This window comes from Pseudonaja textilis, chromosome 16 (genome assembly GCF_049901715.1).
Source record: "Pseudonaja textilis isolate UNSWEBS1 chromosome 16, rPseTex1.2, whole genome shotgun sequence".
NCBI lineage: Eukaryota > Metazoa > Chordata > Lepidosauria > Squamata > Elapidae > Pseudonaja > Pseudonaja textilis.
Window position 1 is genome coordinate 2,530,907 of NC_142005.1, and position 21,963 is coordinate 2,552,869.

General features: G+C 50.0%; 2 protein-coding genes across 2 annotated transcripts; both read right to left on the reverse strand.

The window, feature by feature from the left end:
• Nucleotides 1–736: 736 nt before the first annotated feature.
• PMF1 (polyamine modulated factor 1) lies at nt 737–7,954 on the reverse strand. Its single transcript, XM_026717711.2, has 5 exons — nt 7,805–7,954; nt 5,804–5,909; nt 3,216–3,316; nt 2,743–2,938; nt 737–2,408 (listed from the first exon to the last, which is right to left on the reverse strand). Exons 1-5 carry the CDS (start codon nt 7,930–7,932, stop codon nt 2,355–2,357), a joined length of 585 nt encoding a protein of 194 aa, XP_026573496.2. The 5' UTR covers nt 7,933–7,954; the 3' UTR covers nt 737–2,354.
• Nucleotides 7,955–12,082: 4,128 nt separating this feature from the next.
• On the reverse strand, nt 12,083–20,889 carry SLC25A44 (solute carrier family 25 member 44). Its single transcript, XM_087913840.1, has 5 exons — nt 20,645–20,889; nt 18,597–18,714; nt 16,589–17,224; nt 14,556–14,683; nt 12,083–13,842 (listed from the first exon to the last, which is right to left on the reverse strand). The coding sequence occupies exons 2-5, from the start codon at nt 18,607–18,609 to the stop codon at nt 13,651–13,653; spliced, it is 969 nt and encodes a 322-aa protein (XP_087769966.1). The 5' UTR covers nt 18,610–18,714; nt 20,645–20,889; the 3' UTR covers nt 12,083–13,650.
• Between the last annotated feature and the right edge of the window lie 1,074 nt (nt 20,890–21,963).

Genomic DNA, 21,963 nt, shown 5'->3' on the forward strand with positions numbered 1-21,963 from the left:
CTCCTCGTTTCCACCCACTGCTTCACCTTCTGCCTTCAGGACAGGCAAGACTGTTCCCCTCCTGTCCAGGTTTACCCTCTGGTGGCTATTCATTATATTGAAATAAAAATATAGGCGGCTGCAACTTACAGCCATGGAGATTTCCCAAGGAAGGAGACAATTGTTTGCACATTTTATAGAGCTGTGGTTGCCAGGACTTTGGGATCCAAGTCCATTCAACATTTAGCAGCTACGTGCAAACGTGTTGGCTGCATTAACTGCAGTTCATCTTTTTAGGGCTTAGCAGGCAGATAATCCTTACCTCTTACGATAGGTAAGAACGTTATTGATTTGGTAGTTCTCAAATGTGAGGATCTGGTACCAAAATATAGGTTTGTGAGGAAACTGGAGGAAAGGGAGGTGCAAATTATGAACTAGGAGAGCTTGAAAACAGAGAAATCTCCAGGTAATATTGCTAAATTTGGGATCTCCAGCTAAACTGGAAGAGGTGAGCAGTATTCCGCGGGGCTGTTAGTGGGGAACTTCAGTCTGCTGTAGGTCAACTTTAGATAACATTGTAAAAAAAGGCATGAGAATATCCTAAGAAAAATGAAATGAGTTATAACATGAATTGGAATTGGATAAGATAGATGTAATATTTAATACTAATAAGGTTAATGTGATATGAAGTTGAACAAACAAAATGAATAGCCAACTATGGTCATGTTTGTACTGAGATGTGAAACCTGGAACCATATTGCTTGCCAAATGAGCATTTTTTATTTAAAAAGGAAAAAAACGAGGAAGAAATTGGATAATGAAATTACTAGGTATGTTTAACTGACATGGTGGTTGGCACTAGGAGAGAGTATTGAAATGTTGCAAATAAGCAATGAAGGATTTTGATTTAACGTGAATATGTGTATTAAGAGAGAGGACTGGTATTACGTTTACCTATACTGAAATGTATATTGACGCCACTGTTAATGCATTGTGTGTAGATTGAAATAAAAAAAAAGCTGATTATAAAGATAAAAAAAATCTGCTGTAGGACTGCTTCCTTCAAGAGAAGCAACATCAACTTGCTTTTTCAGCGAGGCCTCAACCGCTCCCCGACTGCTAGAAGCCCAGCCAAAAAAAAAAAGGGGGGCAGCAAAAGCCATTTTGGGCATCTCCCACCGGCCCCAGGAAGCCCCGCGTGGGCCTGCCGGTGATTCTGCCTTGGCTGGCATCTCGCGTTACAGCCATCAGGACCTCAGGGCTTTGTTGAGGGAGTCCTGAGCTGGGTCGGCCTCCCTCCCAAACCCGTTCCCTCTGATCGAAAGCAGATGTTTGGAGGGCAGCAGAGTCCGCGCGCCAGTCCTGGGCCGCCTCGCTGGCTCCAAGAGCTCTGGGCCTCAAAGCCAAACGGGGCAGGCATTTAGGACCCAGAACCAGGAGCTCTCGGGAGCTTTGACTCTGGGGGTGATCCTCTCCCATGAACCCAGCAAGCCCCTCAGTCGCCTGAAATGTGAGCCAGACGGCAAATAAATCGGATAGATAATAGCATAAATAACCCCGAAGAGCCGCACGAAGGACTCTGCAGAAGAGGCAGGGGTCTTTTTTAAAGAAGAAGAAGAAACCAGGCAGCCTGTGACCCGAGATAGTGTAGGTTCTCCTGCTTGAGCAGGGGGCTGGACTAGAAGACCTCCAAGGTCCCTTCCGGCTCGATTCTATTCTAATTCACTCTAATCATTCTAAGGTCTTCTCCTAGCAAAATCTCTTCCATGCTTCCCAGACCCAAAAAAGGGGGTCAGTGAAAGCCAGGGACCTCCTTTCTCAGGTAAGTTTGGAAAAAAAAAGGCGAGAAAAGATGACCAGGAGTCTAAAAATAAAAGCTCATCAGGGCGTTGAAAAAAGCTGGTTGAGCCCCGAGAGAAAGACGGCTGAGGGCGAGAAGAAGCTCTCCGGAGGTCAGAAAAGATGCTGAAGAACGAAAGGGAGCCTGGAGACCATCTAGCCCAGTATTTTTTTCAACAGCTTTTAAGAGGTCCAAACTTAGAACTGGAAACGTGAGCCTAGGTGCCATCTACGAAGGGACACTCGGTGTCTGATTCTATGTTTTGCTGGTCCTCCGGCGCCCGTATTTGCGTAAGTCCATGGCTGCTGAACCGGAGAGCTTGCGGAAGGAATGTTCCGAGGGAAAGGAGGACAACGCAGGAGCCGCCGCGATATTGGAATAAAAATAAGGGCATGGTCACACGTGCACCCCACCCCCTGGTCAAGCCAAGAGGGGAAGGGGCTGCTCTGGAAACCTGGCAGAAAACCCCCAGGCTCACTGTGTGGCTGAGGTCTCCCTCACATCCTCGCGTCCCCCGAAAAGCAGCCAGGTCTCCTCAGGAGACGTCATCCAAGGTCTCCATCCTCTTCCGGCCTTCGACAGCGGTTCCCTGAAAGGAGAGCAAGGAGAGAGTAAGCCCATTGCCAGAACAGCCTTTGAGTAAGAGGAAGCGGCCTCCCCCCACTCCCTGCGACGTTGAGGGTTGGGCTTCAACTCCCAGAATCCCCCAGCTGCCACGGGGAGCACACGTCCCCTCTTCTGGAAGTCGCTGAGGCTCAAGAGGCTCTGCAGAGAAAAGAGGGGCTACTCCCAGGTGCACTTCAAAAGATCGCTAACGGAATGGATAAAAGTCGAGGACCCCCACCTGCATTTCAAGGGCCCACTGGACACTCTAACCAACGATCCCTGTGAATTGCCCACTGCATGCCAAGGCGACGCCCCACCTGCCACTCTTCCTTCTGCCGGCGGATCTGCTCCTGCAGCTCTGCAATCCTCTGCCGGCCGGCCAGCACAGTGGCGGCCAGCTGGGAGTTGCGCTCCTGCTTTTCCCGGAGGGATTTCTGGAGGGATTTGCGCTGCTTCAGGAGGTAGGGCACGACTGCCCCGCGGACATCTTCCTCGGGGATGCCAGTGGGGCGCCTGGATTCAGAGAGAAGGCGCACGTCAGGAGTCCTGCCCCAAGGCCACCCACTCTCCCGGCAGGAGAAGGCACGGGACAAGCTCCCACCCCGCATTCTGCAGTGGGGCCAGGCCACCCCTCTGCAGTTAACCCGGGGCGTTGCTGGACTGAGAGGCGTGACCCCAGCCGTCCCAAAGCTCAGAAACAGAGAGGGCAGCAAGAAGGGGCTGCGAAGGGAGACTGCGAAGGGCTGCAGAGCGAGTCCCGGGAATGCCGCTGCGTGTGAAGGAGCCTTACCAGGCAGGGCCCTCCTTGTCCTTGGCTTCTCTCTCCAGCTTATCCAGGGACTTGAGGAGCACCGGCAGGTTCCCTTCCTCCTTGAGGGCCTGGACCTCTTCCTGCGGGGACAGAGGCAGTCTAGTGCTGTGTGGCAGGAAGGCCGCCTGGGTTGCCCGGCAAAAGGTTGGCAGCCAGAGAACGGCGCCAGGTTAGAAAGGGAGAGGCCGGGAGTTCTGGTTCTGCCTTAGGCGTGAAAGACAGCTAGGGGAGTTTGGGCCAGTCCCTCTCCTTCCGCCCAGCCAAGGGCTGTGGTGAGAAACAGAGGGGGAAGCACTTGTTTGTAAACCTAATAAAGGCAGCATACGAATAAATCAACAGAAATTTAAAATCAGAGTACGGCTCTATAGTGCAGCCAACGGGAGTGCCGTAAATGCTTGGTGAGGCCTGGATCAAATGGGTGAAATGGGCCACGTGAAGGAAGCTGCAAGCACACAGGCCGTTTCCCCGGGGGAGACAGCCGGCTTCAAGTGAAAGCATTTATCCGCTGCAATCAAACGACTCCTGGGGCTCATCCATTGCACAAAAACGCACACAGAAAAATATCAGCAACTAGAAACAAAGCATGGAACAAAATATAACAAGCGCAACAAAAGTATAAAAAATTAAAACCAATAAATACATGAATAAATGGGATCAGAACTCAAATGCTTTTCCGAGTAATTCAGTTCTGAGCCGTTAGGGAAATGCTGCTAGGGGGGCGCTTCCTATTTCTCAGAGAGAACGGCAGGAACAGCAAAGCAAGCAGAGGAAGCTTTTAGCTCCTTGACCTCAGAAAAATAAGCTTTCAATATTCCCTAAACTGTCCAATTTTTTTTCCCCAAAGGTAGAGAGAATGTTGATTTTCCAATTGACAGAATATGCAACTTTCTCAAATAATTTGTGGTATTCCTAGAATATAAAAATATATTTCTTCAGGTCATTGTAAGTTCCAAGTAGCTGATATATAATTTAATACAATATACATGTCTTTAAAAACCAAAGTTTTCCCGGTAATTCTGTTAGCATATAACATTGCTCCAAAAGGAACATTGACAATATGAGTTGAAGTTCCCTCAATTTTCTTCCAATGCCAACACAAACAATTATCAATCCATCCTTTCCAAAATTTTCTAGATGGTATCCTATAAATATGAAAAACAATCTTTTGGAAGATTAATTTCAACTTTAAATCACCACATCCAAACTTAACATTCTTCAAGACTTGAGTCTGTTGGTTTGGAACGACTGGAAATTGCAGTTTTTGATTCCAAAATTCTTGTATATTTGTTTTTGATGTTTTGAATACTTCCTTTAACTTTTCACAAAATGTGCAAGTAGATTTAGATTCTAACATTTAAGTGTTCTGCATTAATAATCCGGTACTTACTTACTTACTTACTTACTTTTCTTTCTTTCTTTCTTTCTTTCTTTCTTTCTTTCTTTCTTTCTTTCTTTCTTTCTTTCTTTCTTTCTTTCTTTCTTTCTTTCTTTCTTTCTTCTATCTATCTATCTATCTATCTATCTATCTATCTATCTATCTATCTATCTTGCCGCCTATTCACCCATGGCGAATAGAATAGAAAGTGCTAAAGCATTGGCTCCATATTAAATTGTCAAAAGACATTTTAGCTGAATGGATGGTTTAAAGAGGGCTGTATTTGCTGAGAATTTTTAAAGTTATAATTAAGCAACAATGGAGCAAGTGTAATTACATTGTTTTGCACCCATTCTTTCCAGAAAAAAAGTTTTACCATGAATTTTAAGAGTAGAGTTATTCCAGATTTAAGTATTAATCAAATGAAATATCTCACTTAATAGGGCCCAAATACAGCTTAGTACTAGTAAAGTTGGCAACTCTAAATTAGTCCTGGTAAACTCTATACTTAGGAATGCCATGATTTAAATGGGTAAAACTAGCTTTCGAAACTAGCCTGTTTGTAAAAAAAAACAAAAAACATTTTAATAAAAGATTTCCTAAAATGTAAACCCAATGATATTTCTGAAAGATCAGAAGATTAAAACCACAGCCTGGATGATTATGGAGGCAGAGCAGCAGTTAAGATGCTGGGCTTGCTGACTGGAAAGTCGGCAGCCTCGGTTTGAGACAGGAGCGCCACACCGTGGGCTGAGATCCCATCTTCCTCCTACTCCTGCCAACCTAGCAGTTCGAATGCATGCAAGTAGGCAAACAGGTACCACTACAGCGGGAAGGAAACAGAGCTCCATGACGTCATGCTGGCCACATGGCTGCGGAAATGTCCAGGCTCTGGCTCAATAGCCTTGAAAGGGAGGTGAGCAGCGCCCCCTAGAGTCGGCAATGATTAGCAGAGTAAAATCTGCAGGGACTACCCGATTGCAAAAGGAACAGCCTTTATGGTTCCTTCTTTTCATTAAACTAGACATTCCCAATTCCTGCAACCATTCATTGTCATGCTTTAGTCTTCAGCCCACTAATCATTTTTTTTGCAAATTGAGAATATTTGCTTTTAACTAACTACTGGCTGCCCTGAAAAAAAGAAAGAAGGAAATTACAGCGAGTAATTTCATGTCCATGTTCTGAGACTTACCTGTACAGAATTTTGCAGATGGGATATGAACTGATTATAAACGCATTTTGTGAATTCAGGATGGGCTTTGTAGAGACAGCTGTAGCACTTGGAGAAAAGGTGACATCTAGGGACAAAAAAAGGGAAGCTGCCAATCAGGTTTATAAAACACAAAATATTCCTTTTCAGGAATAATGCTAAACCTCACTTGGTGGTTGAAGTCTACTTGGTGGCCAACATCCCCTCTACCTTTCTCATACGCAAAGTCAACCCATAGTTGAAAACCTCCTGAAGAACAAAACTTGTTTGGGGTTTACCAATATCTACTCTGGTAGCACCTTTTCCAAATGACACACCTGAGTTTTTTGTGAGCTGCTGATAACCATCTGATGCATGGAGCAGATGAGCCAAACATCACCAAATTCTTCAGCTCACAGGCCAAATCCACGCCAAATCTGTTCTAAACATCTGGCTGACTGAACAATCAACCCTAATAACAACAAAACTCACTGTAATATCCCAAAGGTGCTTTTTCAAGAAGGCAACTGGAGATTCTTGCTTTTTTATTCTTTTGAAGGCGTTTCACTTCTCATCCAAGAAGCTTCTTCGGCTCTGACTGGATGGTGGGGAATGGAAGGATTTCTATTCCTTGCAGACAGCTGGTCATTTGCATCCTTTCACAGAGTCCCTGAGGCCACTTGGAGGTTTGTCTGTGTCCTCAGGGTTACCTGAGTGGTGCAAATGGTTCCTGTAGTCTGCAGTTTTCTTCCCTCTGGAAATCCATTCCTGCTCCCACAGCATTCCAAGGGTGTCCATCCCAAATTATATAGTCCATAGAGCTTCTCAGTCCCCATCCAGGTCCTGGTTGTCCCACAGGGGCTTTTTTCAGGCGGCAGCTGGACTTTCCTGCTTTTTTCTTTTGAAGTCGTTTCGCTTCTCGTCCAAGAAAAAACCCGAAAGGCCAGTTGCCTCTTGAAAAAAAGCACCTTTGGGACAACCAGGGCCTGGATGGGGACTGAGAAGCTCTTACAGACACACAACTCTTGACGTGACATTTCGACATGAGTCCATCTAACCTTTGTTCTTTGCACCTGTTAAAGAAGTTGCTTGTCCTATTTTATTAAGGAGGGAAGTCATTTGTTAGGAATTCATTGCTGTAAGAGAACTGTATCCTTTTCTCTCTGGTTTCTCGCCTCTGCAATTTGCTTCAGAGCTAGACACATCCCGGGAGAACAATTCCCATGGACATCCTGCTCCATAGATATTAGGGGGGCTTCCTGGGAGCATGAGCACACAAGGACAAGGGATACGGTGTTAAAATAACCAAGTATGCGCAGAGCACGGACAAAGAATGCTCCACGGATAAGGAAGGGGAGGGCAAGGCGTTGCCCCCATTAACGACGGACTTTTTGTCCGTAAAATGCGTATAATAATACTGAGCCCCTCTCGCAGCGTGTGGCTATTCCTTACATGCATGTTGTCCGTATGGTTTGGACATAATATTCACCCAGACTTTTTGCTTTGGCCAAAGAATAAAAAAAGCGGTTATTTTTTGCAAGCTTCGTCTGGAGTCTCAGTCTTTGGCACCTTGGGGGAAACTGCGGGGACCTTAAACTCTTAAGGATAAAAGTATTAAGGAACTCAAACTCCAGTATAAGGAGCAGCCCCCCAAAGGGGACGCCGCCAATCGACCCCCCCATCATTTATTGACACCCCCCCGCATGCTCCCACTGGCGTTTGGGGGGTCGATAGGGACCCCCTTGGGGAGCCCTGGCTAGACTGAGCTGGCTGGGGAATTCTGGGAATTGAAGTCCGCGGGGCTTCAAGCAGGAGAGGAGCGGGGGGGGGGATAATCCCACTAGTTACGTCATTCCTTTAGAGCAGGGGAGGGTGACTATGGCAACCTGAGGACCTGTGGACTACAACTCCCAGAATTCCTAAGCCAGCAAAGCTGTTGTAGTCCACGGATCCTCAGGTTTCCCAACCGCCGACTCCAAACCCATCATCCCCCGGCCCTCTCACCCTCCAGCGTCCAGCGCCTGCAGGAACTGATTGATCGTGCAGTCCAGGATCTGCTCGCGGCCCATTTTATCCGGAGGGGCCCCGGCAGGAGCGCCGCTTTCTTCCTCCTTCGGCGCCGCCGCCGCCATCTTCTTCCCGCCAAAAGCAACGGATCCAAACCTGGCAACGCCCCGCCCAGTCGCGGCCACGCGGCCCCTGATTGGTGTCCGCCGCCCGGCTGGCCTCGCGTGCAACGATCAGCCCCGCCCCTGGCTTAAAGCGGAAACGGCGCCGCATTTGGCCGCTGAGGAATTGTGGGAATTGAAGTCCACCGCCTTCCAGCGGCCATGATTTGGGAACTGCTGCGAACTAGGTTACCTTACAAGCCAACATGCCATGCCCGTATGCTCGCCAGCTGGGAGTTAATGCAATGCCCCGCCACACTCAGGATTTCTCATTTATTAACAAGAGGGTTGCATAAACAAGGGGCTGTACTCTTATTACTGATCATTGCACTATCGTCTTTACTTGCCTTTTTATATATATTCTTCTTTCTCTTGCTTTGCGTGTATATCCAGTGCTTTTGTACTAGAGACAAATTCCTCGTGTGTCTCATCCCATTTAGCTAAATAAAGTATTCAACTCAAAACGTCCATTTTTTTTGTATTGGGGGTCCTGGTACGATTTGGATAATATCTGATCTGGAATAGAGATTACCTTAATACTTTCCAAAATCAAGTTTTCCTCCTATAACAAATGCTCAGAACTGCTGTGTGTGTGGAAGTAGTTGTTGCTGGTACGAGAACATTTTGTTCTCCAGATGTTCTGGATAAATAGCCTGGTCACTCAACAGTGAGACTGTCCTTCCCACTTTCTATAGAGGGAGCATCCTGTTCTATGGGTTGGAAGCATTACTGCCTAGGATAGTGGTGGCTAACCTTTTTGGGCTCCTGTACCAAAAATTGTGCATGCACTTGCACACTCGCGCTCATGTGCCAGCATCAAGGCAATGCGTGTCCCCCCTATGCAAGCACACAATCCCCCACCCACCCACCGCTGCCCCCTTACCTGCACTGCGCCTCACAGCTGATTTTCGGTGGGGTTGAGGCCTTTTTGGCCTCCCAAAGGCTTGAGGAAGGCTTCTGCAGGCCAAAAATTAGCCCCGTTTCGTCATTTCCGGTATTTTCTGAAAAACTGGAAGTAATGAAACAGGGCTAGTTTTTGGCCAGCAAAGCCTGCAGAAGCCTTCTTCAAGCCTTTGGGAGGTTGAAAAGGCCCTCAAGCCTGCCGAAAATCAGCTGTGAGGCACGCACGTGCGCAGTGAGGTAAGTTTGCCTGCAGCTCGAGTGCCGGCACACATGTGCCATAGGCTCGCCATCAGGGGCTTAGGACAAGGAGGCTATGCAGGGAGAGATGAGGACAGCAGCAAAGGTCATTGGTAATTCACTTCCTTCTATCCAGGGCATGGCATATAAACGATACTTGAGCAGGTCCGCAGTGTTGTCCAGGATGCCACCCATCCTCTGTATGAATTGCTTTCCTTGTTACCTTCTAGGAGTTGGCTTCATGATCTTCCAAAGCTGACCGTCTAGATTCAGTCAGTTGTGTTCGATATAATATCAACCTTGTGGAAGTTCCGCCATGCATTCAAAATGGACAGCGTTATGTATGCTTTCTTTTGAGAGCAGGCAGCCAAATTTCGTTTTTAATGTGTGCCAGTGTGCTCACGGTAAAAAAAAAAAAAACAATAAAGGTTATCTTAATCACTCACAGCAGCACAATGGCTGCTTATGGCCGGGGATGATGGATAGGGGAATGCAAGACAGGGAGGTGGCCAGGCTGGGTTTGGCCTTGCTGCCGAGAACTCAACAATCATTTCAAAGGTGCTTTCCCTTCTATGCTGTCGGGCAAAAAACAGTAGCTGCAAGAAAATGGCTTAAAAGGAATGGATTTAAAGGCCAATAATTTGAAACAGGGCCTCTGTATTGTTTAGGATTAAAACACTGGAAGCAACATGAATTCCATCAACGGGAGGAGAAATTGCCACCACAGAATATGCAAGAGGGACCATTGTGTTTTGTAAATAGTGATTGTGAACGAGGAGCAGGGTGTGTTGAGCACATAATACGATAAACTGCTATTTCTATTCAGGAATTCTCTTGAATAATAAAGTATATGAGGGTTGAGACTCATCCACATGTCACACCTGAGCATTTTATTCATTAAACAAAAGTTAAAAATCCATCAGATAATAAAATCCCATTAAAAATACCCACACATTTCCTTTTTGATAAAAGGATTTCCTCCTTTAGACAAAAGGATTGAAAGCTGTGTGTGCAAGAAAATCTACTTTTAAATTATTTGTGTCTGTAGTTTTGGAATCAACTGCTCTGGTTTCTTTCCAGGTAGGTTACAAATAGTAAAGTAATGCCTTTTCTTTTCTTAAAATCCGTCCATTGATTATCCTGAATGCCTGACACCATTTTGTGAATGGTGTCTGTGAGTCTCACCATCTCAGGTGGTCCTGGGGACATCCGACCTAGGACAATGCCTACTCTTCACCTTCACCGCACAAACGAAACCCCTCCACCAAATAAATAATAAAAAACTTTTAATCATACTTTTAAAGACATTTTACAGTGCAAAATTGAAACCAGCTTTAATGTACTGTACCCAATACATTCAAACTCCATATTGAAAAGGCAGGCACCAGTATTAGAGACCCTCAAAATTGCCAGCTGGACAATAAAATAACCCTTATTTTAGGTTGCTCTATGTGGTTTCCTCTCAGCCTTATTTCCCCCACCCCACCCCACCCATCTACCTCCCTCCCCATTCGCGTAAAAAGTCTATGTGGCCTTGTTTAGGTCAGGAGTCTCCAAACTTGGCCACTTTTAAGACTTGTGGACTTCAACTCCCAGAATTCCCCAGCCTGCGTAGCCAGCTGGGGAATTCTGGGAGTTGAAGTCCACAAGTTTTAAAGGGGCCAAGTTTGGGGAGCCCTTCAGCTTCCTGAGAACAGTTCACAGCAGTACTTCCTACAGATTCTTGATCATTCGAATCAGAAACGTTCAGAGTACCATCACATAAAATAAAAAAAAAAAGATCTATCAAACAGTGTTTCTCAAACTTGGCACGTTTGAGCTGGGCAGACTTCAACTCCGGGATCCGCAGCCAGCTACGCTTTCTCCAGCCTCTCTGTCTGGGAGCTGAAATCGAGACTTACCATGCCTGAGAAATAACTGGTCTGGCGAAAGAATGGAATGAAATCTCAGTTCAGTAGTGATGCTTGGAATAATGCTAAATGTCCAGTAAGCTCGCCAGGAAAAGCGCGCACACACACACACCCACTACAGACAATTTCACCAGGAGGCAGGACGGGGTGATGTTCTGCCATTTCTCTTGCTGAGGTGACAAATACTTTTTACAATTTGGCTGCAAGAGGAGCGGGGGGGCAGGCAACTAACCCCGTGTCCCCTCCAGCCCCGACTCCAGTTCCCACCGGCCATTTTGTTTAGCTGAGAGCCTTGTGCGTCAACACTAGGGGTAGCCCATCCTCACAATCTTGGTATTTTCAGCAAAATTGAGGGGTGGGTGGGAGCCCAGCCCGGAACAGATTTACAGGTTCTTTTTCAGCAGCTTGAAACAGTTTTTCAGGGGATTTATTTTACATTCAACCAATTTTACCCTCTTTTCCTTGGTTATGGCACAACTGCACTTGTGGGGTAGAGTTGCGAGGTTCTCTGCCGAGAGGGAAGAGGTCTCCTCTGGCCACCCAGAACCCCAACAAACCCACTTCCGCCGAAGGCCTTCAGCAACCCCGGATACCTTCGTCGAGGCTGAGCTTGAAGCGCGCATTCGAGGCGCAGGCGTGGCACATCTGGAGAAAATAAACTTAACACCGAGAAATCTTAGGACATCCAAAAGAAACTAAGCTGGGCAAAGCTAGGAAGGACTAAAAATTGTGCAGGCCAAGGCTTGCTTCCACCCAGGGCTGATTCTGGATTTTCCCCACCAACCCCCAAATTCGTAGCCCTACAGAAATTGCCAATCGTCTCTTGGAAACTAGAACAGCTGAGGAATTCTGGGAGTTGAAGTCCACAAGTTTGCAGACCCCTGACTGAGAAGGACCGTTTCAACCTGGGCAACTTTAAAATATGCAGACTTCAACTCCCGGCGTTCCCCGGGCAGCATTTAAGGGTTCAGAGCAGAGGCCTCCAAACTTGGCAACTTTTAAGGCTTGCGGACTTCAACTGCCAGAAATCTGGGAGTTGAAGTCCAACAAGTCTTAAAAGTTGCCAAGTTTGGGGACACCTTGCCCCCCGGTTTAGAGGTCTCTTTGCAGCCCATGATTAGGGCAGAAATAAACTTCATTTGACATGAAAAGCTGCTTGTGTGAAGGAAAGCCTCCCCCAAAGGGCAGAGAATAACGCCTCCCACTGGCATGGCTTCTCATCCCTCCTACCCACCCCGTCCCCAGCAAATACTTTCAATTTTAAAGCATGTGAGTTTACTTACAGCCTAGCAACTGCGGCCTCTCTCTGCCTGCTAAGGTTTTTGTACCCACAGGCAGGGCGAAGAGCAGCGCAGGGAAGAATGCCCCAAATCAGCACCGGAGTGGCAGTAGAAAAAAACGGTGGCGAGGCGGGCCAGGACGGAGTCGATCAATGGTGCTGAGCCTGGGAAAAGTCTGCCTGCTCGTGGGGGGCTGCTTTGCCATCAGCTGCACGTTTTTAGGCTGGATTTAGGACCCCCAGCCGGCTTAGTCCAAGGGAGAACCAGCCCTTGCGTGAAAATTAGCCTTCAAAGGACTTCTCTTCCACATGAAAACTGATCCCTTCCTTTCCCTACCCCGTCCTACGTGTTAATGAAATATTCATTCAGTGATTCAAACCGTCCCACTTATACGAAGATCAAAAATTATCATTATCCTAGACATTTTTTTTCAGCCTTGCCTTTCAAATGAAGACACCCCCCACACACCCCCAAAATAAACAACCATCCCCTTTCTCTGTGTGCACAGGGTGAGTAGGAGGAGGAGACTAATACAAGAGGGATCTAGTTGTTGTTATTATTTTTAGTCTACGCTCACGTGGGTGAAACCCTGGAGAATAAAGTGCACCTCTCTCCCTGGGTGGGTTTTAATGCCCCTGCCCAGAAGGAGACACACACACACACACACACACACACACACACACACAATTGGGCACCACGACTGTACAGACAAGAAGGAGACCCTGCTTCAATCACCGTCGACACAATTAGAAACATATAAACGAAACCCCTAACTCTTCGGAGACAGAAGATCAGAAAGACGGCTTCCGGGTTTATACAAAATAAGAAGGGATCTATGTACAGATCACATCAAGTTCAGAAAGGAAGGCTATAAAAATAACTCCTGGGGGTTCGGTGCATCCCCTCCTCCCCAAATATTCGGTAAGAAAAAAAAAAAAGAGAGAGAGAGAGACCCCTTTTCATAAGCATCAGGCGGTGAAGGGTTTTCTGGACCGTTGTGACCGCTTTCCAATGCGGGGGTGCGTGTTTTGCGTGGCTGTGCCCGATGGGTCCTTTCCAAGCGACGGATGGGCGTGAGGAAAAGCGGGTCTTCCCAATAATGCAGAAATTCTGGCAAAATACCCCTCCTCCAAAAATCCAACCCACCCCCCCGGGGTTCAACCACACCAAAATTTAAAAAGGGGCCCATAGCAGACAATGCCAGGAAGTCCTACCCCGTTTTTTTCCGGGCCGGGCGGGGATCCCCTGGCGGGGCCCAGGCTGACACCGAGTGAGGACGGTGGGGATTTGGGAGCCGAACGGGCGGCAGGGGGGGAGCCCCGCCACGCCCCTTGGTCTCTCGTCCCGGCCGCCTACCAGTGCCGGGAGTCCACCAGCTCCGGACGCAGGCTGAGCTTCTTCAGGGTCTCGTAGCCCACCACGATGACGATGGTGGAGGGGGTGGCCGAGATGATGCGAGCGGAAAGGCCCTTGGTGAGCCCCCAGGGACCCTCCTCTGCGATCAGCTGCTTGAAGGTCAGGGTGATGGAGCTCTTGCCGCCCACCTGGCAGGGGAGAAAGGGCAGGGCGCCACGCTGGAGGTGCGGCGGGACAGAGACAGCCCTGCACTTGACGACCCTTCCAAGTTACAGACACCACGGGAAAAAGTGGCCCAGGACTGTTTTTCACACGCAGGTGACCATCGCAGCCTCGCCTGTGGTCACGGGAACGAAACTTGGGCGCTTGGCAACCAGCTCCTATTTGTGACCGTCACTGTGTGTCTGGGTGGGGCCGGGGGACATTAGATCCCCTTTTGTGACCTCCTGACAGTCCACGGAGCGGCGGGGTTTGCTTAACAAACACCGAGGCTCACTTAAGAACTTGCGGCAAGAAAAGGAGGTAAAACGGGACCAAACTCACTGAACGACGTTCTCGCTTAGCAATGGGAACTTTGGGCTCAATTGTGGTCGTAAACTGAGGACCACCTGGATATGACTTGTGGCCAGTGCTTGTCAAGCTTCTCCGCTTGAAGACGGGCGGATTCCCAGATGCACAATTCTGGGAGGGGAAGTCGGACCATCTCCAGGTAGGCAGGTTGGAGGGAAGGTGTGAGGTTGACAGGGAGACCCTCCCCCACCTGCCAAATGGCTTAGTGGCTTCCGACCGCCAGGACCACAAGCCCACAGGCCATAGGAGGAACCGCCTCCCCCTCCCTCAGTCAGAGGGGCAGGACCTCCCCACGGGGCCCATAGTAGCTGCTGGCTCAAGAGGCCCTTACCTGCACACGCGCCCGGATGACGTCCATGGGGTTCGTGAGGGTAGAAGCGGTCGCGGCCGCCATGGGGCCAGAGATGGCTTGGAGGAGCAGGTGGGGGCAGTCCTTGGGGCTCAGGCTGGAGAGCTGTTCTGCAAACAGGCAGGGAAACCAGGTCAGGGGCTGAGAAACTGCTGGGGAGCCACGCTTGGGGGCGGGGGGGGAGGGCTGGAAGTATCCACATAGGGAGGGGCTGAGAATCCAATTTGTGCCGGCACGCAAGCTGCGGGAAAACTTAGCTCACTGCGCATGTCCGCGCCTCTCAGCTATTTTTTGGTTGGTTTGAGGCCTTTTTCGGCCTCCCAAAGGCTTGAGGAAGGCTTCTGCAGGCTTTGCAGGCCGAAAACCAGCCCCGTTTCGTCCCTTCCTATTTTTCCAAAAATACCAGAAGTGACGAAACGGGGCTAGTTTTCGGCCTGCAAAGCCTGCAGAAGTCTTCCTGAAGCCTCTGGGAGGCCGAAAAAGGCCTCAAAACCAGCCAAAAATCAGCTGTTATAGTACAGTGCAGGTAAGGGGGCGGCGGGGGGGTGGGGATTGTGTGCAAGCATGCAACAATTTTTGGCATAGGAGCCCCAAAAGGTTAGCCACCACTGGCCTATAGGAATGCCACTTTGCTCCTGTGACTGTAGGAGAGGGCTAGGCTGAGTCGAAGGGGGGGCAAACACATCATCAGTCTCGAGTCCCTTCGCCCCCACAAGAGACCCAAGTCTGGCCCACCTTGAGTTCCGTTAACTTGTATGGACCACCAGTCTGCTTTGACCGTTACGAGTTCAGATTCTTGTAGGGAGCTTGCAATAAATCTTTATCTTCCTTTGAACTGCCTGGATTTTCTGCCCTGGGCAGTGACTGATCTCAGCAATCGTGCTGGATTTCATGCCCAAGGCTGGAGTTGAAGCCCCCACACACACACACACCTCTTCCTCCTTTCTGCAAACCCCGCTTCCTTCTAGCACAGGGGTCCCCAAACTTGACAACTTTAAAACTTGTGGACTTCAACTCCCAGAATTCTCCAGCCAGCATAGCTGAAATACAATCTGGTATAGACTGTATTTCAAGTGTTAACAGGAAAACACAAGATCTTCCTAAAAGTTTCATCCTGCTGCCTAGACTGTCTAACCCAAGAGTCTTCGAACTTGGCAAGTTTAAAACTTGTGGACTTCAACACCCAGAATTCCTGTGCTAACCTGACTTGAGGAGGAGGAATTCTGGTAGTTGAAGTCCACAAGTCTTAAAGCTGTCAGGTTTGAAGACACCTGGAATAGATAGATAAAGAGAGGTAGAATAGATAGAATAGAGGGAGAGGGAGAGAAAGAATAGATAGAATAGATAAGAGATGAGAGGGAGAGAGGGAGTGAGGGTGGGAGGGGCAGAGGGAGAAAGAGAAAGAGAGAGAGGATAGATCGAGGGTCTTCAAACTTGGCAAGTTTAAGACTTGTGGGCTTCAACACCCAGAATTCCTGAGCTAGCTTGACTGGAGGAGGAGGAATACTGGGAGTTGAAGTCCACAAGTCTATAACTCGCCAAGTGCGAAGACCCCTGGAATAGATAGATAAAGATCCATAGAATAGATAGAGAATGGAGGGAGAGATAAAGATAGAATAGACAAAACAGAGATTAGATAGATAGATAGATAGATAGATAGATAGATAGATAGATAGATAGATAGATAGATCGAGGGTCCCCAAACTTGGCGAGTTAAAGACTCATGGACTTCAATGCCCAGAATTCCTGAGCTAACCTGACTTGAGGAGGAGGAATTCTGGGAGTTGAAGTCCATGAGTCTTTAACTCGCCAAGTTTGGGGACCCCTGTAAATCTAGCATGATGATGTCATCTAGTTTGGGTCATAAAATGTCTGCAAGAAAACATCCAAGCTCAGAGAGCGCTGCACCGCCGCCCCCTCCTCTACCTCCACTCTACAAATCTGGCTCCCTTCTGGCGCTGGTGAGGCTGCCCAGCCTGGGCCGTGAAATGCCTGCCGGAAACCCGCCTACTTACCTGCGTAGAAGTGGTAGAAGGGCCACCAGACAGCGCTGTTGGGAATGTAGGTCAGGAGGGAGGCCACGTAGCCCCTGTAGAAGCCCCTCAGCCCGTCGGCCTTGAAGATCTGGGCGATGATGTCCCGGGTCTGGCCGAAGACGGGCAACCGCTTGCCCTGGTGGGGCTGCACGCGGAAGCGGCCCATGCTGTTGCCCAGGCGCTGCATCATCAGGTGCTGGGAGACCACGTCGATGGGCACCGTGATGCTCTGGGCCACCAGGGAGGCCGAGCCGCCGGCCACCAGCGACTTGATGGTGTTGCTGCTGCTGTACTGCGAGACGTACTTGCGGGTGAGCTCGTAGGTGGTCACGTAGCACTGGCCGGAGATGAGGGTGAAGGTGTTGACCAGGAAGCCCCGGTAGAGCCCGGCCGCCCCTTCGGCCCTCAGGATCTTGACGAAGGCGTCGAAAGTGCCGTTGTAGAGGCTCTTCCCCCTCTGGACCTGCAGCCGCGTCCGTATCAGGGTGAACGGGTAGACGCTGATGCGGATCATCATGGTCATGCACACCCCGAAGACGTAGAACTTCTTCTTGTCCAGGTGCTCCCACTCGATGATCTGGATGTTGCGCTTGTCCTCCATGGCTGGGGGGCGCCCTGCGGAGGAGGGGGGCGGGGGGGGTGAGCTTCCCAACTTACCCAGGGCCCCCCAGATTGAGGGAGACCGGGATGGTGGAATGTAGCCGGGGTTCCTAGAGGAGGTGGGGGGGGGGGCTGCACCCCAGAGGGCAAAGAGGCCGCGGAGACTAGAATGCCTGGGGGGGGGCAGGAAGAGGGTTAAGAGCAGGGCTGGGCTGCTGCGGGTGGGGGGGTTCGCGAGAGCCCCTAGCTAAGATTCTGCGCAGTTCGAAGAACCTCCCAACCTCGCTCCTGGCTGGCCCCACCCCACCCCTCCCGGAGTCCCCAAGCGGCCTGTTTTGGATGCAGGTAAGCGCAGGGCGCGCATGGAGGCTTGAGGAGGGCACAAAACAGCCTTCTGGGCCCGTTTCCAGCTTCCAGAGAGCCTCTGGGGGCTACTTTCACCCTCCTGGAGGCCTGAGGGAAGCCTCCAGAGTTCGGGGACGGCAGAAATGCCCCCCTCTCACTGTGGCGCAGGAGGCCAACTAGGCCACGCCCACCCAGGAACCGAGCAAAGACCCCGTTGCTAAATTTTTTGAAGCCCACCCCTGGTGAAGAGGTCTCCTCCCTAGTGATCCCCAGAGTCTATTTAGGGCAGGGGTCTCCGAACATGACAACTTTTTAAGATTTGTGGGCTTCAGCTCCCGGAATTCCCCAGACCCCTGATCTAGAGTGACGCAAATACTTGCTTTAGTTTGGCAAGATTCTGTCTACAGGTGAGGGACAGCCAAGGGAACGACTTGTCGGGAACTCCGTGGGTCGTTCGTGGGGCCTGACAGTGGCTGAAAGGCCACAATCCGCAGAGATGGTGGGTTCCCAGGCTCTGCGAGAAGGGAAAGGCTCTTGGGGTTCTCTGAATGTGGTTGTTTCCTTGCAGGTATTTCATTACCCAAATTAGGTAACATCATCAGTGCAAAGCAATCAAGCTCCAACCCTGAGCTGCACACGTTCTTCTCTTACCAGATGGGACAGTTCATTTCAACGATAGGTAACCTTCCTCGCTTAACAACTATAATTTGGGATTGGCAACTCTGCCACTAAGAAAAGTGGTGGCTAAGTGGGAAATCGTGGGACCACAAATGTGCTTACTGGCTGGGGAATTCTGGGAGCTGAAGTCCACATATCTGAAAGGTGCCAAAGGTTGAGAAATCCTGCACTCTGGGCAGCATCTACGTGGCACATCACGGAAGACGTATTCGACCCTCAGCTAAAAATATAGACATGAAAAACCGCTGATCAGTTGAAGAGAGTTTGGCAAGCCATGGTTAGGCAGGACTAGACAGAAGCCAAGTTAACCCGTGAAGCCAACAATCTCGGATTAAGCCCCCCCTAAACTGAGGCTCAGGAATACCTTCAGTGAACATGTGGTGGGAGAAGATCTGGGGATTTGCTGTGGATCCAAGTGATCTTCCTCATACTTCTGACTCCTTGTCAACCGTGCGGATCCTTCCCTTCAAGGCATCACCGTCCTGCAAAATAAGGGTGTAGATTGTATTTCAAGTGTTAACAGGAAGAGAGTTAAGATCTTCCTCAAAGTCTAATCCTGCTTCATATATTCTCTACCCCAGGGGTCTTCAAACGGGGCAACTTTAAGACTGGTGGACTTCAGTGCCCCAAATTCTTGAGCTAACACGACTGGAGGAGGAGGAATTCTGGGAGTTCAAGTCCAACAAATCTTAAACTTGCCAAGTTTGAAGACCCCTGCTCTAACCCTTCCTTGCTTTATTATTAACAAAAAGAGGTAATGCTTGACTTACAACAGTTCGTTTAATGACCATTTGAAGTGACTTATGACCATTTATCACACTTATGACTCGCAATATCTCAATGGTCATGTGATCAAAATTCAGCTGCTTGGCAACTGGGTGCATAGTTCAGTCTTTATGTGTGTCTTGCAGACATACATAAACGCCTGGCAGACGAGGCACACATAAAGATTGAACTATGCGCCCTGACTAAAGTACTGACAGCCAACGGCTTCCACAAAAGCAAAATCACCGGCTTGATCCGCAAAAACACACCGAGACATAATGGAGACCTAGAAGATGAACAGACCTATGGAACAGCTGTCCTGCCCTACATAAGAGGCACTACAGACAAAATTAGTAAGATACTACACAGGCATCACATCAAGACTGCCTTCAAAACAGACAGAAAAATAGCAGCCATCCTTAGAAACCCCAAAGATAAAATTGACCTGGAAAACCAAGGCATATATGAAGTCCCCTGTGCATTATGCCCGGCCACATACATTGGACAGACCAATAGAAGAATAAGTGCCTGCCTGGATGAACACAAAAATGCAGTAAAAAAGCTTGAACACACTTCCTCACTAGTCCAACACAAGGAAGCCACAGGTTATAGCATCGACTTCAATGGCACCAAAACCCTGGCCACTATAGAAAATCCCAGCCACAGAATCATCGGAGAAGCCACAGAGATTGAAAAAAAGCCCTGAAAGCATGAATAGGAGAGATGATTTCACCAGACTGTCAATCATTTGGAAGCCTGCACTCTCAAACAAAAAAATCTCCACACCACAAGCCAGGCAAACACCTGGGCACAAACATTCTGGGAGTTGAAGTCCGCAAAGGTGGCTGGGGAATTCTGGGAGTTGAAGTCCTCCAGCAAAGCTGGCTGGGGAATTCTGGGAGTTGAAGTCTGCAAAGCTGGCTGAGGAATTCTGGGAGTTGAAGTCCTCAGCAAAGCTGGCTGGGGAATTCTGGGAGCTGAAGTCTACAAAGCTGGCTGAGGAATTCTGGGAGTTGAAGTCCTCCAGCAAAGCTGGCTGGGGAATTCTGGGAGTTGAAGTCCGCAAAGCTGGCTGGGGAATTCTAAGAGTTGAAATCCACCAGGCTTCAACTTGCCAAGGTTGGAGACCGCTGCTTTAGTTCTTTTGCAGCCAAATGGGAGGACAAGCACCCCTCCCCTCAAAGCTACGTCTCCTCCTCCCCTCCCCTTTTATTTACCCCTTTGCTGGCTGGGGAATTCTGGGAGTTGAAGCCCTCCAGGCTTCAAGGGGCCCAAGCGGGAGGCGAACTAAGGACACCACCACCAAAGCGCCCGCTGCGTGCAGGAAGCAGCCCCGGATCTCTCGGCAGGGACGGCCTGTTCCCTCGTCGCCAAAGCACGAGGCGGGCGGAGGCGCCCCAGACCCGCCGAGACCCCCGGCCCGAAGGGGACGCCAGCCCCACCACCCCCACCCCGAGGAGGAAGCGCCGCTCCAAGCGGCCACGCGGGGCTCCCCACGGGGCAGCGGAGACACGTGTCGACCTCCGTGTCGAGGGTCTTGGGACTTTCCCCCTCCCCGCTCCTCTTCCTCGCCCCCCACCCGCAGAGAGATTCCCCCCTCCGCCCTCCCCTCGCTGCAGTCCGTCCAGCGCGGCCACGGCCACTCGCCTGCCCGGAGGCCGCGCTCTCTTTCCGAGCCGGCCAGCGCTCCGGCTCAGCACGTCCTGCGGGGCCCCGACAGCCGCCGCCGCCGCCGCCGCCGCCGCCGCCCTCGCCCTGCTCTTCCTCCTCCTCCTCCTTCTCCGCGCTGCCGCCGCCGCCGCCGCCGCCACTTTAGAGCGGGGCAACCGCGCTCCCGCCCGGCTTCTTGCTCGGCTGCCCTGGACAAAGATGGCCGGCGGAAGCAGAGCGGCATTTCCGGCGCGCAGATGGCGTCACTCAAACGCCGGGCTGCCTCCTCGCGGGGAGGGGGAAACGGGCCGGGCGCGAGTCTTACTTGCTTGGATGACTCCCCGGAGGGAGGGAGGGAAACGTCGGATCTGTTTGCTATGAGGTGGGATTAATAATGCGCGACGTGGTTTTGATTCTGCCCCGTTTTGCATTCGGGAGTCGTGATAAAAACTCTTCTCCAGCCTGTTTGTGCGGCTGCCGAAGCTTCTCTCTCTCCCACAGCTGGAATCCTGCAACCAGTTTTGGTTCCCCACGTTACAAAAAAAAAAAGATGTTGAGACTTTGGGAAAAGTTCAGAGAAGAGTAGCGAAGAGGATCAAAGGCCTGGAGACTAAAAACGTATGAAGAACGGCTGCAGGTTTTTGCGCCTGGCTAGTCTAAAGAGGGGCTGCCCCAAAGAGGAGGAGGAGGTCAAATGATTCTCCAAAGCACCTGAAGGCGGGACAAGAAACCATGGATGGAAGCTAATAAAAGAGAATTCCAGAACTTGGAATTAAGGAGAAACTTCCTGACAGCGAGGACAATTAACCAGGGGAAGAGAAGTTTTTAAACCGGACAGCCGCCTGTCTGGAATAGTATAGGTTCTCCTGCTTGAACAGGGGGCTGGACTAGAAGACCTCCAAGGTCCCTTCCAGCCCTGTTCTGATATGATGTGATTCTACGTATCAACAGGGTCACTTTACCCAAGTCTTTGCCCTGGAGGGACGTGGCCGGTGAAGAGGTTGGAATGGGACACTCTGCATGTACACACAAAAGCCCCTTGGCAGCCCACCCAATCATCCAACCCGCAAGTAAACTTACGATGGGAAAGGCAGAAAAACCTAATTGTCTGCCAAGTGGCTGTCCAAAGGCGAGGAAGCCAGCTGGGTGCCTCTGGGCCAGCCTTTCTCAGCCCAGCTCACCTTAAGGCAGGAGTGTCCAACCTTGGCAACTTGAAGACTTGTGGACTTTAGCTTTGCTGGCTGAGGAATTCTGGGAGTTAAAGTCCACAAGTCTTCAAGTTGCCAAGGTTGGACACTCCTGCCTTAAGGGGTTGA

What these genes read in the sequence shown, in the direction of transcription:
- PMF1 (XM_026717711.2), bottom strand. Translation starts at nt 7,932, where the DNA reads ATGGCGGCGGCGGCGCCGAAGGAGGAAGAAAGCGGCGCTCCTGCCGGG. An exon ending in GACAAGGAGGGCCCTGCCTG is followed by an intron (nt 2,939 to 3,215) that starts GTAAGGCTCCTT and finishes CTCTGAATCCAG; the next exon opens with GCGCCCCACTGGCATCCCCG. An exon ending in GGCAGAAGGAAGAGTGGCAG is followed by an intron (nt 2,409 to 2,742) that starts GTGGGGCGTCGC and finishes CTCTCCTTTCAG; the next exon opens with GGAACCGCTGTCGAAGGCCG.
- SLC25A44 (XM_087913840.1), bottom strand. An exon ending in CTTCTACCACTTCTACGCAG is followed by an intron (nt 14,684 to 16,588) that starts GTAAGTAGGCGG and finishes GCCTGTTTGCAG; the next exon opens with AACAGCTCTCCAGCCTGAGC. An exon ending in TCATCCGGGCGCGTGTGCAG is followed by an intron (nt 13,843 to 14,555) that starts GTAAGGGCCTCT and finishes CTCCCCTGCCAG; the next exon opens with GTGGGCGGCAAGAGCTCCAT.